General features: G+C 33.3%; 2 protein-coding genes across 3 annotated transcripts in view; both read right to left on the reverse strand.

The window, feature by feature from the left end:
• fs(1)M3 (female sterile (1) M3) overlaps positions 1-9878 on the reverse strand; it is a 29071-nt gene extending 19193 nt beyond the window's left edge. Inside the window, exons 1-3 of the mRNA XM_073966141.1 lie at positions 9704-9878; positions 9253-9645; positions 8889-9154 (exon numbers count right to left, since the gene is read on the reverse strand). Coding sequence (XP_073822242.1) covers positions 8889-9154; positions 9253-9645; positions 9704-9748 — 704 coding nt within the window. The 5' untranslated portion in view covers positions 9749-9878. The remainder of the gene's footprint in view (positions 1-8888; positions 9155-9252; positions 9646-9703) is intronic.
• Positions 9879-10588: 710 nt separating this feature from the next.
• On the reverse strand, positions 10589-11383 carry LOC141393186 (uncharacterized). Of its 2 annotated transcripts, none has more exons than XM_073966143.1 (2): positions 11154-11383; positions 10589-11065 (listed from the first exon to the last, which is right to left on the reverse strand). In XM_073966143.1, exons 1-2 carry the CDS (start codon positions 11317-11319, stop codon positions 10605-10607), a joined length of 627 nt encoding a protein of 208 aa, XP_073822244.1. In that variant the 5' UTR covers positions 11320-11383; the 3' UTR covers positions 10589-10604. The 2 variants fall into 2 exon arrangements, with proteins under 2 accessions (XP_073822244.1, XP_073822243.1); XM_073966142.1 differs by having other exon boundaries at positions 11121-11383.
• Between the last annotated feature and the right edge of the window lie 3863 nt (positions 11384-15246).

Consider the following 15246-nt stretch of genomic DNA (forward strand, 5'->3'; position numbering starts at 1 on the left):
AACGTGGATTTTTTAAAGAATATTTTTCAAGGACTTTCAGAGCCACAAACGTGGATTTTTTAAAGAATATTTTTCAAGGACTTTCAGAGCCACAAACGTGGATTTTTTAAAGAATATTTTTCAAGGACTTTCAGAGCCACAAACGTGGATTTTTTAAAGAATATTTTTCAAGGACTTTCAGAGCCACAAACGTGGATTTTTTAAAGAATATTTTTCAAGGACTTTCAGAGCCACAAACGTGGATTTTTTAAAGAATATTTTTCAAGGACTTTCAGAGCCACAAACGTGGATTTTTTAAAGAATATTTTTCAAGGACTTTCAGAGCCACAAACGTGGATTTTTTAAAGAATATTTTTCAAGGACTTTCAGAGCCACAAACGTGGATTTTTTAAAGAATATTTTTCAAGGACTTTCAGAGCCACAAACGTGGATTTTTTAAAGAATATTTTTCAAGGACTTTCAGAGCCACAAACGTGGATTTTTTAAAGAATATTTTTCAAGGACTTTCAGAGCCACAAACGTGGATTTTTTAAAGAATATTTTTCAAGGACTTTCAGAGCCACAAACGTGGATTTTTTAAAGAATATTTTTCAAGGACTTTCAGAGCCACAAACGTGGATTTTTTAAAGAATATTTTTCAAGGACTTTCAGAGCCACAAACGTGGATTTTTTAAAGAATATTTTTCAAGGACTTTCAGAGCCACAAACGTGGATTTTTTAAAGAATATTTTTCAAGGACTTTCAGAGCCACAAACGTGGATTTTTTAAAGAATATTTTTCAAGGACTTTCAGAGCCACAAACGTGGATTTTTTAAAGAATATTTTTCAAGGACTTTCAGAGCCACAAACGTGGATTTTTTAAAGAATATTTTTCAAGGACTTTCAGAGCCACAAACGTGGATTTTTTAAAGAATATTTTTCAAGGACTTTCAGAGCCACAAACGTGGATTTTTTAAAGAATATTTTTCAAGGACTTTCAGAGCCACAAACGTGGATTTTTTAAAGAATATTTTTCAAGGACTTTCAGAGCCACAAACGTGGATTTTTTAAAGAATATTTTTCAAGGACTTTCAGAGCCACAAACGTGGATTTTTTAAAGAATATTTTTCAAGGACTTTCAGAGCCACAAACGTGGATTTTTTAAAGAATATTTTTCAAGGACTTTCAGAGCCACAAACGTGGATTTTTTAAAGAATATTTTTCAAGGACTTTCAGAGCCACAAACGTGGATTTTTTAAAGAATATTTTTCAAGGACTTTCAGAGCCACAAACGTGGATTTTTTAAAGAATATTTTTCAAGGACTTTCAGAGCCACAAACGTGGATTTTTTAAAGAATATTTTTCAAGGACTTTCAGAGCCACAAACGTGGATTCTTTAAAGAATATTTTTCAAGGACTTTCAAAGCAACGTGGATTTTTTAAAGAATATTTTTCAAGGACTTTCAGAGCCACAAACGTGGATTCTTTAAAGAATATTTTTCAAGGACTTTCAGAGCCATAAACGTGGATTTTTTAAAGAATATTTTTCAAGGACTTTCAGAGCCACAAACGTGGATTCTTTAAAGAATATTTTTCAAGGACTTTCAGAGCCATAAACGTGGATTTTTTAAAGAATATTTTTCAAGGACTTTCAGAGCCACAAACGTGCATTTATTAAAGAATATTTTTCAAGGACTTTCAGAGCCACAAACGTGGATTTTTTAAAGAATATTTTTCAAGGACTTTCAGAGCCACAAACGTGGATTTTTTAAAGAATATTTTTCAAGGACTTTCAGAGCCACAAACGTGGATTTTTTAAAGAATATTTTTCAAGGACTTTCAGAGCCACAAACGTGGATTTTTTAAAGAATTTTTTTTCAAGGACTTTCAAAGCCACAAACGTGGATTTTTTAAAGAATATTTTTCAAGGACTTTCAGAGCCACAAACGTGGATTTTTTAAAGAATATTTTTCAAGGACTTTCAGAGCCACAAACGTGGATTTTTTAAAGAATATTTTTCAAGGACTTTCAGAGCCACAAACGTGGATTTTTTAAAGAATATTTTTCAAGGACTTTCAGAGCCACAAACGTGGATTTTTTAAAGAATATTTTTCAAGGACTTTCAGAGCCACAAACGTGGATTTTTTAAAGAATATTTTTCAAGGACTTTCAGAGCCACAAACGTGGATTTTTTAAAGAATATTTTTCAAGGACTTTCAGAGCCACAAACGTGGATTTTTTAAAGAATATTTTTCAAGGACTTTCAGAGCCACAAACGTGGATTTTTTAAAGAATATTTTTCAAGGACTTTCAGAGCCACAAACGTGGATTTTTTAAAGAATATTTTTCAAGGACTTTCAGAGCCACAAACGTGGATTTTTTAAAGAATATTTTTCAAGGACTTTCAGAGCCACAAACGTGGATTTTTTAAAGAATATTTTTCAAGGACTTTCAGAGCCACAAACGTAGATTTTTTAAAGAATATTTTTCAAGGACTTTCAGAGCCACAAACGTGGATTTTTTAAAGAATATTTTTCAAGGACTTTCAGAGCCACAAACGTGGATTTTTTAAAGAATATTTTTCAAGGACTTTCAGAGCCACAAACGTGGATTTTTTAAAGAATATTTTTCAAGGACTTTCAGAGCCACAAACGTGGATTTTTTAAAGAATATTTTTCAAGGACTTTCAGAGCCACAAACGTGGATTTTTTAAAGAATATTTTTCAAGGACTTTCAGAGCCACAAACGTGGATTTTTTAAAGAATATTTTTCAAGGACTTTCAGAGCCACAAACGTGGATTTTTTAAAGAATATTTTTCAAGGACTTTCAGAGCCACAAACGTGGATTTTTTAAAGAATATTTTTCAAGGACTTTCAGAGCCACAAACGTGGATTTTTTAAAGAATATTTTTCAAGGACTTTCAGAGCCACAAACGTGGATTTTTTAAAGAATATTTTTCAAGGACTTTCAGAGCCACAAACGTGGATTTTTTAAAGAATATTTTTCAAGGACTTTCAGAGCCACAAACGTGGATTTTTTAAAGAATATTTTTCAAGGACTTTCAGAGCCACAAACGTGGATTTTTTAAAGAATATTTTTCAAGGACTTTCAGAGCCACAAACGTGGATTTTTTAAAGAATATTTTTCAAGGACTTTCAGAGCCACAAACGTGGATTTTTTAAAGAATATTTTTCAAGGACTTTCAGAGCCACAAACGTGGATTTTTTAAAGAATATTTTTCAAGGACTTTCAGAGCCACAAACGTGGATTTTTTAAAGAATATTTTTCAAGGACTTTCAGAGCCACAAACGTGGATTTTTTAAAGAATATTTTTCAAGGACTTTCAGAGCCACAAACGTGGATTTTTTAAAGAATATTTTTCAAGGACTTTCAGAGCCACAAACGTGGATTTTTTAAAGAATATTTTTCAAGGACTTTCAGAGCCACAAACGTGGATTTTTTAAAGAATATTTTTCAAGGACTTTCAGAGCCACAAACGTGGATTTTTTAAATAATATTTTTCAAGGACTTTCAGAGCCACAAACGTGGATTTTTTAAAGAATATTTTTCAAGGACTTTCAGAGCCACAAACGTAGATTTTTTAAAGAATATTTTTCAAGGACTTTCAGAGCCACAAACGTGGATTTTTTAAAGAATATTTTTCAAGGACTTTCAGAGCCACAAACGTGGATTTTTTAAAGAATATTTTTCAAGGACTTTCAGAGCCACAAACGTGGATTTTTTAAAGAATATTTTTCAAGGACTTTCAGAGCCACAAACGTGGATTTTTTAAAGAATATTTTTCAAGGACTTTCAGAGCCACAAACGTGGATTTTTTAAAGAATATTTTTCAAGGACTTTCAGAGCCACAAACGTGGATTTTTTAAAGAATATTTTTCAAGGACTTTCAGAGCCACAAACGTGGATTTTTTAAAGAATATTTTTCAAGGACTTTCAGAGCCACAAACGTGGATTTTTTAAAGAATATTTTTCAAGGACTTTCAGAGCCACAAACGTGGATTTTTTAAAGAATATTTTTCAAGGACTTTCAGAGCCACAAACGTGGATTTTTTAAAGAATATTTTTCAAGGACTTTCAGAGCCACAAACGTGGATTTTTTAAAGAATATTTTTCAAGGACTTTCAGAGCCACAAACGTGGATTTTTTAAAGAATATTTTTCAAGGACTTTCAGAGCCACAAACGTGGATTTTTTAAAGAATATTTTTCAAGGACTTTCAGAGCCACAAACGTGGATTTTTTAAAGAATATTTTTCAAGGACTTTCAGAGCCACAAACGTGGATTTTTTAAAGAATATTTTTCAAGGACTTTCAGAGCCACAAACGTGGATTTTTTAAAGAATATTTTTCAAGGACTTTCAGAGCCACAAACGTGGATTTTTTAAAGAATATTTTTCAAGGACTTTCAGAGCCACAAACGTGGATTTTTTAAAGAATATTTTTCAAGGACTTTCAGAGCCACAAACGTGGATTTTTTAAAGAATATTTTTCAAGGACTTTCAGAGCCACAAACGTGGATTTTTTAAAGAATATTTTTCAAGGACTTTCAGAGCCACAAACGTGGATTTTTTAAAGAATATTTTTCAAGGACTTTCAGAGCCACAAACGTGGATTTTTTAAAGAATATTTTTCAAGGACTTTCAGAGCCACAAACGTGGATTTTTTAAAGAATATTTTTCAAGGACTTTCAGAGCCACAAACGTGGATTTTTTAAAGAATATTTTTCAAGGACTTTCAGAGCCACAAACGTGGATTCTTTAAAGAATATTTTTCAAGGACTTTCAAAGCAACGTGGATTTTTTAAAGAATATTTTTCAAGGACTTTCAGAGCCACAAACGTGGATTCTTTAAAGAATATTTTTCAAGGACTTTCAGAGCCATAAACGTGGATTTTTTAAAGAATATTTTTCAAGGACTTTCAGAGCCACAAACGTGGATTCTTTAAAGAATATTTTTCAAGGACTTTCAGAGCCATAAACGTGGATTTTTTAAAGAATATTTTTCAAGGACTTTCAGAGCCACAAACGTGCATTTATTAAAGAATATTTTTCAAGGACTTTCAGAGCCACAAACGTGGATTTTTTAAAGAATATTTTTCAAGGACTTTCAGAGCCACAAACGTGGATTTTTTAAAGAATATTTTTCAAGGACTTTCAGAGCCACAAACGTGGATTTTTTAAAGAATATTTTTCAAGGACTTTCAGAGCCACAAACGTGGATTTTTTAAAGAATTTTTTTTCAAGGACTTTCAAAGCCACAAACGTGGATTTTTTAAAGAATATTTTTCAAGGACTTTCAGAGCCACAAACGTGGATTTTTTAAAGAATATTTTTCAAGGACTTTCAGAGCCACAAACGTGGATTTTTTAAAGAATATTTTTCAAGGACTTTCAGAGCCACAAACGTGGATTTTTTAAAGAATATTTTTCAAGGACTTTCAGAGCCACAAACGTGGATTTTTTAAAGAATATTTTTCAAGGACTTTCAGAGCCACAAACGTGGATTTTTTAAAGAATATTTTTCAAGGACTTTCAGAGCCACAAACGTGGATTTTTTAAAGAATATTTTTCAAGGACTTTCAGAGCCACAAACGTGGATTTTTTAAAGAATATTTTTCAAGGACTTTCAGAGCCACAAACGTGGATTTTTTAAAGAATATTTTTCAAGGACTTTCAGAGCCACAAACGTGGATTTTTTAAAGAATATTTTTCAAGGACTTTCAGAGCCACAAACGTGGATTTTTTAAAGAATATTTTTCAAGGACTTTCAGAGCCACAAACGTGGATTTTTTAAAGAATATTTTTCAAGGACTTTCAGAGCCACAAACGTAGATTTTTTAAAGAATATTTTTCAAGGACTTTCAGAGCCACAAACGTGGATTTTTTAAAGAATATTTTTCAAGGACTTTCAGAGCCACAAACGTGGATTTTTTAAAGAATATTTTTCAAGGACTTTCAGAGCCACAAACGTGGATTTTTTAAAGAATATTTTTCAAGGACTTTCAGAGCCACAAACGTGGATTTTTTAAAGAATATTTTTCAAGGACTTTCAGAGCCACAAACGTGGATTTTTTAAAGAATATTTTTCAAGGACTTTCAGAGCCACAAACGTGGATTTTTTAAAGAATATTTTTCAAGGACTTTCAGAGCCACAAACGTGGATTTTTTAAAGAATATTTTTCAAGGACTTTCAGAGCCACAAACGTGGATTTTTTAAAGAATATTTTTCAAGGACTTTCAGAGCCACAAACGTGGATTTTTTAAAGAATATTTTTCAAGGACTTTCAGAGCCACAAACGTGGATTTTTTAAAGAATATTTTTCAAGGACTTTCAGAGCCACAAACGTGGATTTTTTAAAGAATATTTTTCAAGGACTTTCAGAGCCACAAACGTGGATTTTTTAAAGAATATTTTTCAAGGACTTTCAGAGCCACAAACGTGGATTTTTTAAAGAATATTTTTCAAGGACTTTCAGAGCCACAAACGTGGATTTTTTAAAGAATATTTTTCAAGGACTTTCAGAGCCACAAACGTGGATTTTTTAAAGAATATTTTTCAAGGACTTTCAGAGCCACAAACGTGGATTTTTTAAAGAATATTTTTCAAGGACTTTCAGAGCCACAAACGTGGATTTTTTAAAGAATATTTTTCAAGGACTTTCAGAGCCACAAACGTGGATTTTTTAAAGAATATTTTTCAAGGACTTTCAGAGCCACAAACGTGGATTTTTTAAAGAATATTTTTCAAGGACTTTCAGAGCCACAAACGTGGATTTTTTAAAGAATATTTTTCAAGGACTTTCAGAGCCACAAACGTGGATTTTTTAAAGAATATTTTTCAAGGACTTTCAGAGCCACAAACGTGGATTTTTTAAAGAATATTTTTCAAGGACTTTCAGAGCCACAAACGTGGATTTTTTAAAGAATATTTTTCAAGGACTTTCAAAGCAACGTGGATTTTTTAAAGAATATTTTTCAAGGACTTTCAGAGCCACAAACGTGGATTCTTTAAAGAATATTTTTCAAGGACTTTCAGAGCCATAAACGTGGATTTTTTAAAGAATATTTTTCAAGGACTTTCAGAGCCACAAACGTGCATTTATTAAAGAATATTTTTCAAGGACTTTCAGAGCCACAAACGTGGATTTTTTAAAGAATATTTTTCAAGGACTTTCAGAGCCACAAACGTGGATTTTTTAAAGAATATTTTTCAAGGACTTTCAGAGCCACAAACGTGGATTTTTTAAAGAATAGTTTTCAAGGACTTTCAGAGCCACAAACGTGGATTTTTTAAAGAATATTTTTCAAGGACTTTCAGAGCCACAAACGTGGATTTTTTAAAGAATATTTTTCAAGGACTTTCAGAGCCACAAACGTGGATTTTTTAAAGAATATTTTTCAAGGACTTTCAGAGCCACAAACGTGGATTTTTTAAAGAATATTTTTCAAGGACTTTCGGAGCCACAAACGTGGATTTTTTAAAGAATATTTTTCAAGGACTTTCAGAGCCACAAACGTGGATTTTTTAAAGAATATTTTTCAAGGAATTTCAGAGCCACAAACGTGGATTTTTTAAAGAATATTTTTCAAGGACTTACAGAGCCTCAAACGTGTTTTTTTTTTAAGAATATTTTTCACGGACTTTCAGAGCCACAAACGTGGATTTTTTAAAGAATATTTTTCAAGGACGTTCAGAGCCACAAACGTGGATTTTTTAAAGATTATTTTTCAAGGACTTTCAGAGCCACAAACGTGGATTTTTTTAAAGAATATTTTTCAAGGACTTTCAGAGCCACAAACGTGGATTTTTTAAAGAATTTGTTTTAAGGACTAACAGACCCACAAACATGGATTTTTTAAAGAATATTTTTCAAGGACTTTCAGAGCCACAAACGTGGATTTTTTAAAGAATATTTTTCAAGGACTTTCAGAGCCACAAACGTGGATTTTTTAAAGAATATTTTTTCAAGGCCTTACATAGTCTTAAACGTGAATTTCTAAAGAATATTTTTTCAAGAACTTAGAGAGCCTCAAATGTGATTTTTAAAGAATATGTTTTCAAGGCCTCACAGAGCCTCAAATGTGGATTTTTAAAGAATATGTTTTCAAGGCCTCACAGAGCCTCGAACTTGGATTTCTAAAGAATATTTTTTTTATTAAATTTCAGACCACAAACGTGGTTTTTTGCAAGGACTTACAGAGCTTCAAACGTGGATTTTAATTTTTTCAAGGACTTACAGAGACTCAAACGTGGATTTATATTTTTTCAAGGAATTGAGAGCCTTAAAGGTGGAGTTTTAAAGAAAACTTTTTCATAAAAATGTGGATTTTTTAAAGAATATTTTTCAAGACCTTAGAGAGCGTCAAGCGTAGATTTTTAAAGAATATTTTTTCAAAGACTTGCAGAGCCTCAAACGTGGATTGACTTTTTTCTAGGACTTAGAGATCCTCAAAAGTGGATTTTTTTAAGGACATACAGTGCCTCAAACGCGGATTTTTAAAGAATATTTTTTCAAGGACATGCAGAGCCTCAAACGCTGAATTTTAAAGAAAATTTTTTCAAGGACTTACCTAGCCTCAAACTCGGATATTTAAAGAATATTTTTTCATAAAATTTCAGACCACAAATTTGAATTTTTTAAAGAATATTTTTTCATAAAATTTCGGACCACAAATTTGGATTTTTTAAAGAATATTTTTTCATAAAATTTCAGACCACAAATTTGGATTTTTTAAATATTTTTTTTTTAAATATTTTTAAGGACTTACAGAGCCTCAAACGTAGATTTCTGGATCTGAAAGTCCTTGAAAAATATTCTTTAAAAAAATCCAAGTTTGTGGCTTTGTAAGCCACAGTAACATGGAGGAGGGTTAACAAATGAAAGACTCACCTTACTTTACCCTGCAGTTTTGTAACTGCTGTCGTTACAATCAAGACAACTTCGTTATCGGCTATATTCAGTAAAAACAACTTTTGAAAGCGACCATTCAATGTTAGTTCTTGTAGAGCTGGGAATAGAGGTGCCGGTTCAGCATATAATGGTGGCGATTTAAGCAATTTTGCTCTGCTTTCCATTATATCTTTGCGAATTTGATATACCTCCAAATAATTATCCAAAACAACTACCAGTAAATAATGGCCCCTCCAGGAAATAATCTGCAAAAACAAATAAACAGAATAAGAAATCACTTTGATGGTTATGACGAACTCTAAATTTGAGCATTATGGCCGTGATTCATAATTTCCCTACTCACTTCAGCTCCCAAGGGTTCCATAATTTTTACATTTCCCTCCAAATAACCCATTAAACTAATACGTTTATCTTCGTGGGACAAAAACATTTGAAACAGCTCATGACCATGTACTATGAATATTCCACCATCAATTGAATCCTGTAAGACATGAATGTTACGCTCAACTTCTATTTCGATATCCAAAAAAGGACGTTTGAAATCAATTGGCTTAGGTCTCTCCGACGATTTTATCTGTTCCACAAAATGCGATGTATGTGGTGAAACTTCAACATTACCCATTAAGGGAAATGGGTGAAGTGGACATGGTGGAGGTGGTGGTGGTTCTGGAAACCACACCGGTGTAAATGGATGAAATTGTGGCAGCTGATGTTGTTGTATAAAGTCGCCATGGTTCTGGAAGAAAACATATTTGGAATATGAATTGTCTCATTTGGAATATTGTAGAGCTTACGTATGGGATGATCAGAAAAATTATACAAATATTTCTGAGGATCATCTTGGATAAATTTTATTTGTTTGTTTTTTAGTTCCTTGAGAAATGCATTTGTTTTTCTTTGTATATTTTTATTTTACTTTTACTTTGCAAGAGAAATGTTTAATAGAACTGTCAATATGCCTTCTGTGTCCCACGGCCAGAACATTAACGGTATTTTCTTGTTGTTATTTTTAAGCGGTGAAGAATTCATTGCACTTTGACAGATGGTATCTAAGAATCCTATACAGTCAGACATGCTTACAATGGATAACATTTATTGCGAACTCGAAGTTATATTTTGGAGGACTTAAAGTCAACATTATCTTATTTTATCTTTAAAACAGCGCTTCTCCAACAATCCGCCTAATTTTCATAAGTCATAACGAACAAAATAAGTCTTGTGCCAGACTATGAAAATTTTCATGAAAATGTTTTGAGCTTATTGGTAAGAAGGGAGAAAGGGAGCTCCGTCACCTCCGCCCTCTCCTAAAAGCTGAAATATTTTCATGTGTTATTTTCAGTGTCTGGCACAAGAGTTAGAATAAATATAATTGTATTCAAATATTCTATCATTAGGTTCCCCATTATAACGTAATTTAAAATCCAAAATAAAATCTAAAATTATGCCCAGCCTCAAGTGTTCGACGCAGGTTTAAAGGCGTCGTCGCATACGATCCGTTTTGAGACGCTTTGCGCGCACCCTCACGGAAAATGTGTAAATAAAATGCCAAGTTTGTTCTTAAAGTTTTCATGTGGTTGTTGTAACGCGACACTCAACGGATCATATGTGCAGAGGCCTTAAATGCTTCCGGTCGTCGTCAACGCCTTTTTTCTAAATGTTTGCATCCCAAAAATCTAAAATTTTTTAGCTGTTGAACTATTTCGGTTTATTTTGCAAATGAAGTTCATTATAAGTTTTATTTTGTTCTAATAGCTTCATTGAACCATTAACACGTCCACGTAAGGCATCCAGGTTATTGCGCATACTGGAGGTTTCCTCTGAAATGGTACGAATATCTTGTTGCAATTGTTTCTGGTCTTCTAACATTGAAGTAAAAACGGCATTCTGCTGCTTAAGATCATCTAAACGCTTTTGACTTATAAAATGGTTAGCATCTTCCGCAGGTGGTATGGACGAGTGAAGACGTTTCTTCTCCTTTTGATCGCAGAGAACTTTTAAACGTGGAATATTAGATTTTGTTAGCGCTGCTTTTTCAATAATTTTTGACGTTAAATTCTTATTGGCAATTGCAGTAGTTTTAGCGCGAATGGGCGGCTTTTCATATTTATTCGCAATTCTCGTTTTTATGAAGTTCGGCTTGGGTTTGTTTTTGTTTTCTGAAAAGTAATTTATTAATAAATTAAATAAAATTGTGTTTAGTTCTCTTCTGACCTCTCAGCTGCGAATAAATATGTGCAAATATACCATTTATTTTCCATTGAATGTAGGGATTTCTTTCGTTGTTTGTTGTTGGGTGAGATGGACTTCCTTGCTGCTGGTGTGTGTTATGATGATTCAATTGAAAATATTCACTTTTTGAATAGCGTTGCATTTGCTTATCAACCATTTTTGATAAATCCAAACGATCCATTATTTTTTATTTTTTTTTTTATTTTATTAAATTTATCACAGAGAATTTTGAATTGAAACGTTTATAAAAAATGACAAATGGTATTAAAATTGTTTTGACATTGCTACAGCAGTCCACTCTGGTTCTATCTTACCCGGTGTTTACATATAGAAGTGACTTATAGTACGTTTACATATAATAGGATATAATTAATGCAGTGGATTTCAACTGATTGGACTGGAACTGATTTCATTTCATAAAAATAAATAAAATAAAAAAACGAAATTTATGTGTATAATCTTTAAAGGGTTCAGAACTATGATAAATAATAATACAAAAAGTGTAGTATACTTTTAGGAGCAATTATTATGTGTGCTTATAGCGTATGTAATTTGTGAAAGGCGGATGAACTGCTATTAGACTACCCTTTCCACGGGAAGAATATGCAAATATCAGCCATGTTCACGTCGTCCGCGCATGTCACAGCTACCTGTGACAAGCGGCTCAAGTCCCTAGCCGGCAGCACTTGGGGTGCAGATAAAGAAACATTGTTGACCATATATAACGCAATATGTGGGTCCGTGGTAAGCTATGTGGCGCCAGTGTGATCCGCGAAACCTGTCCGAATGCCGGCTGGAGAACTGCAACAGGCTTGAATCGACAGTGAACAAGTATTGTTACCTAAACATCTTTAAACATAATTTGAACCAAAATGCAGAAAAACTTGGCTTTTGAGTAGTCGACGACATTTTGGTTCCACAAGATAGCGTTCCAAAACATACTGCTGAGATCAATGTTCCGTTAAAGAGAATTATTGTGGAACACTAAAGGCCTGGCTACATAAGCTACTTCGCCTGGTTGCCCTGCTTTTCTGCTTCATTTCTGACATAGTAAAAATAAAAGAATAAAGAAGGCCGAGCAAATTTCGAACTGGGTTGCCCTTTTCTTTTTTATTCTTTTATCAGAAGTAAGCAAGGTAAGCAGGCAAGGCAGCTTATGTACGCAGTCCTTTAAGCACCCTATAAATCTCGAGTTTTAAGGGTAAGGCCATGTTTATATTATAGCCTTTTGCAGGGTTAACCTATTTAATGAGGATTTATTTGGCATATACGCAAAGGAGTTGACATTTGAAACGCAGTGGGTTTGTTAAATCCGCTTATATATAAACGTACTATAGTAGTAGGTTTATATATATCCAGATTTAACAAACCCACTAGGTTTCAAATGGGTATACTTCAAACAAATCCTCATACAGAACTTTAGCCCGGCAAAAATATATCCCAGCAAAATGTTCGATGCCAAAGATGACATTCAATCATGGGTGCAAGTGATCTAGCATGTCATCTTTTTAGCATCTTCATCGATGAATTTTATATGAGCGTGGACCCCAAAAGATGACGTTCTTTTCTGGATCCTAAGCATGTCATTTTAACCAATGCTTTGGCATGTCATTTTCACCAACCCCTTGGCATGAAATTTTCATATTGTTTGGAAAATGGAAATGCTGTATTGAAATATGGTTTTCATGAAAAGCAAAACTCTTTATTAATTCAAACGAATTCATGAAATAACTACAATTAATTTATCAGTTTAGTTTTTCAAAAGTTTACATCCAAAATTGCAATGTAATCACCACCGTTGCAACGCAAAAGATTACTTCCTCCGTTCTCCGCAACTGATATTCTTTCATCTTACAAAAGGTTTTTTCAATTATCTTCCCATCACCAGTTCAGATTTCAACATGGACTCCAAATGCACTCCTTTAAGTATTTTTATTTCGTAAATTACTTTTATTTTATAATTTTGTTATTTTATAACAACATTTTGGTAATTTATACTCTTTTGTTTAGTGACGGAAATATGTAGGGATCTACAACCCGGCTTGCTTTAGGGATCTCTAAGAACAAAATGTAACGAACGGGGAGGAGAGACTTTTTATGGAAAATACCATTTATGCTTAATTAATTTATTTTTAATTGTTTCTTTGCAGAAGTAGTTTCTTCTTTATTTTGAGATTCTTGTTCCTTTTCGTTTCGGACTTTTTTTTCAAATTCCAAGAAGCGAGATTTGATTGATTTCATTCTATGTCAGATTTAGAACAGACAAGGGAACTTTTAAAATAGCAATGTGTGCAATCCGATTCTAATTTTAGCTCGATGGTTGGGACTTCATATAATACCAATTGTTTAGAAGTTTCAGTTGTTTGATATGCAGGAAATGTAAGACAACATCACGACGACAGTTCTAACAACTTTGGTCTGTTCCAGAAACTGCAAGAATCTACTTATTTTTACTACGAAAACAATTTTTCCTTTATGTTATCGGAAAAAATAGTAAAAATTAGTAGATTTTTGCAGTACTGGAACATACCAAAATGAAAATAAACAGGTGTGTAAATAAAAACACAAACATCATCTCTATTGGATCGATGGAATGGGTACAAATGCTGATGAAAAGATCGGATCTTTCACGACTTCCTTTGCATTGGTTCAAATCCTAATGAAAAGATCGGATCTTCCACGACTTCCTTTGAACCAATGCAAAAGATGACATGAAATCACGTCATCGCAAAGAACCCCTTCCGTCAAATTTTGCTGGGACCCCTCAGTAATGTTGGCGACATTTCCTGAGTATTTCAGCCTTGTAAAACTTCTCTACAAGTGGTGTCTTAGACACGCCGTTCGGACTCGGCGAGTAGGTCCTATATCATTAAGCTAAATATGAATCGGGTTGCACTCATTGATATGAGAGAAGTCTCCCCTGTCCCATGGTACAATCATTACAAGGTAGGACACAGCAAACATATGATTACAATTTTTTCCTGAGGTCCTCCTATTGTGTCAAAACTGTTTTGACAAATGACAAAATAAATTGATTGAAAATAAAATAATAAAATCAAAATATGTATACATAAATAAAAACAAAAGACAATAATACATTATTCGAAAACAAATTATCGAGGAATGCTTTTAAGCAATTGTTCAATTCAGTGGAATATGCTGTGGCTATCTGTGGTGATTACAATTTACCACATCTTTATTAATGGTGCCCTTATGAAAGTGAAGACACTTTAATCTGGTCTGCTGTTACCGTGTATTTTGTAGATGCGAAGTCTATCTTCCTCATCCTTAGTCAGATGTCATATACAGGATGCCGATCATTTGTTTTTTTTTTTTTTGTTTTTGAGCACTCGTAGAATGTATCGCTGGTCTGTTCTTCAATGTATTCGGTGGGAGCTTTCAAACTTCAAATAAAATTGATTTTGAAAAACAGCATCTATCCAATTGCAGCAAGTCTTTATTCGGGGTGAAGCTGGATACCAGATGTTTTAACCTCCGACCAGCTACAAACGACGGAACTCATGCTTTGTGTCATTGCACATAATACAGTGCGTCTCTTTGGGTGTTTTTGTAACGCCTTTCCTTATCCATTTTGTTTCCTGTATGCAGTAATATTGGCATCGTTCTTTATAAACAGTATCTGCCAGTATCTAAAGTCCACCTTCTCTATGAAGAGTCCAGAAATTCTGGTCTCTAAATTCTTGGTCCCTAAAACGTTTCCGGGAGTAATAAACATTTGATGTCGTTTGTTTTTTCATAGTATGATGTTTTTATAGGGGTGGGTTAGTAGCCCAACGGCCAACCCAAGTGTTTATAGATGTTATAAATGAGATTGCGGCGTATGGGGGTATCAGAGTCCACTTGAGATAGAAGAGGCAGCATGATATGTCATGGGCATTATCATGTTAAAGCCGGTCAGAACCGTTGCTTTTTTTCTTTTGCTCTACGTCACCCTCTCCATAAAGAAGTAAACTAACGTTAAATTCGTCCGGGCCGAACTTTTAATAAGCTCCCCCATGACGTTGTTCACTACAACACATTTGACCAACATTTTATCAGTCACTTCAATCCGTTCGGACATTAGATTGATCTCTACAGGCAGACGGAC

Source organism: Musca autumnalis, unplaced genomic scaffold (genome assembly GCF_047663935.1).
Source record: "Musca autumnalis isolate F117 unplaced genomic scaffold, ASM4766393v1 scaffold_2, whole genome shotgun sequence".
Lineage (NCBI taxonomy): Eukaryota > Metazoa > Arthropoda > Insecta > Diptera > Muscidae > Musca > Musca autumnalis.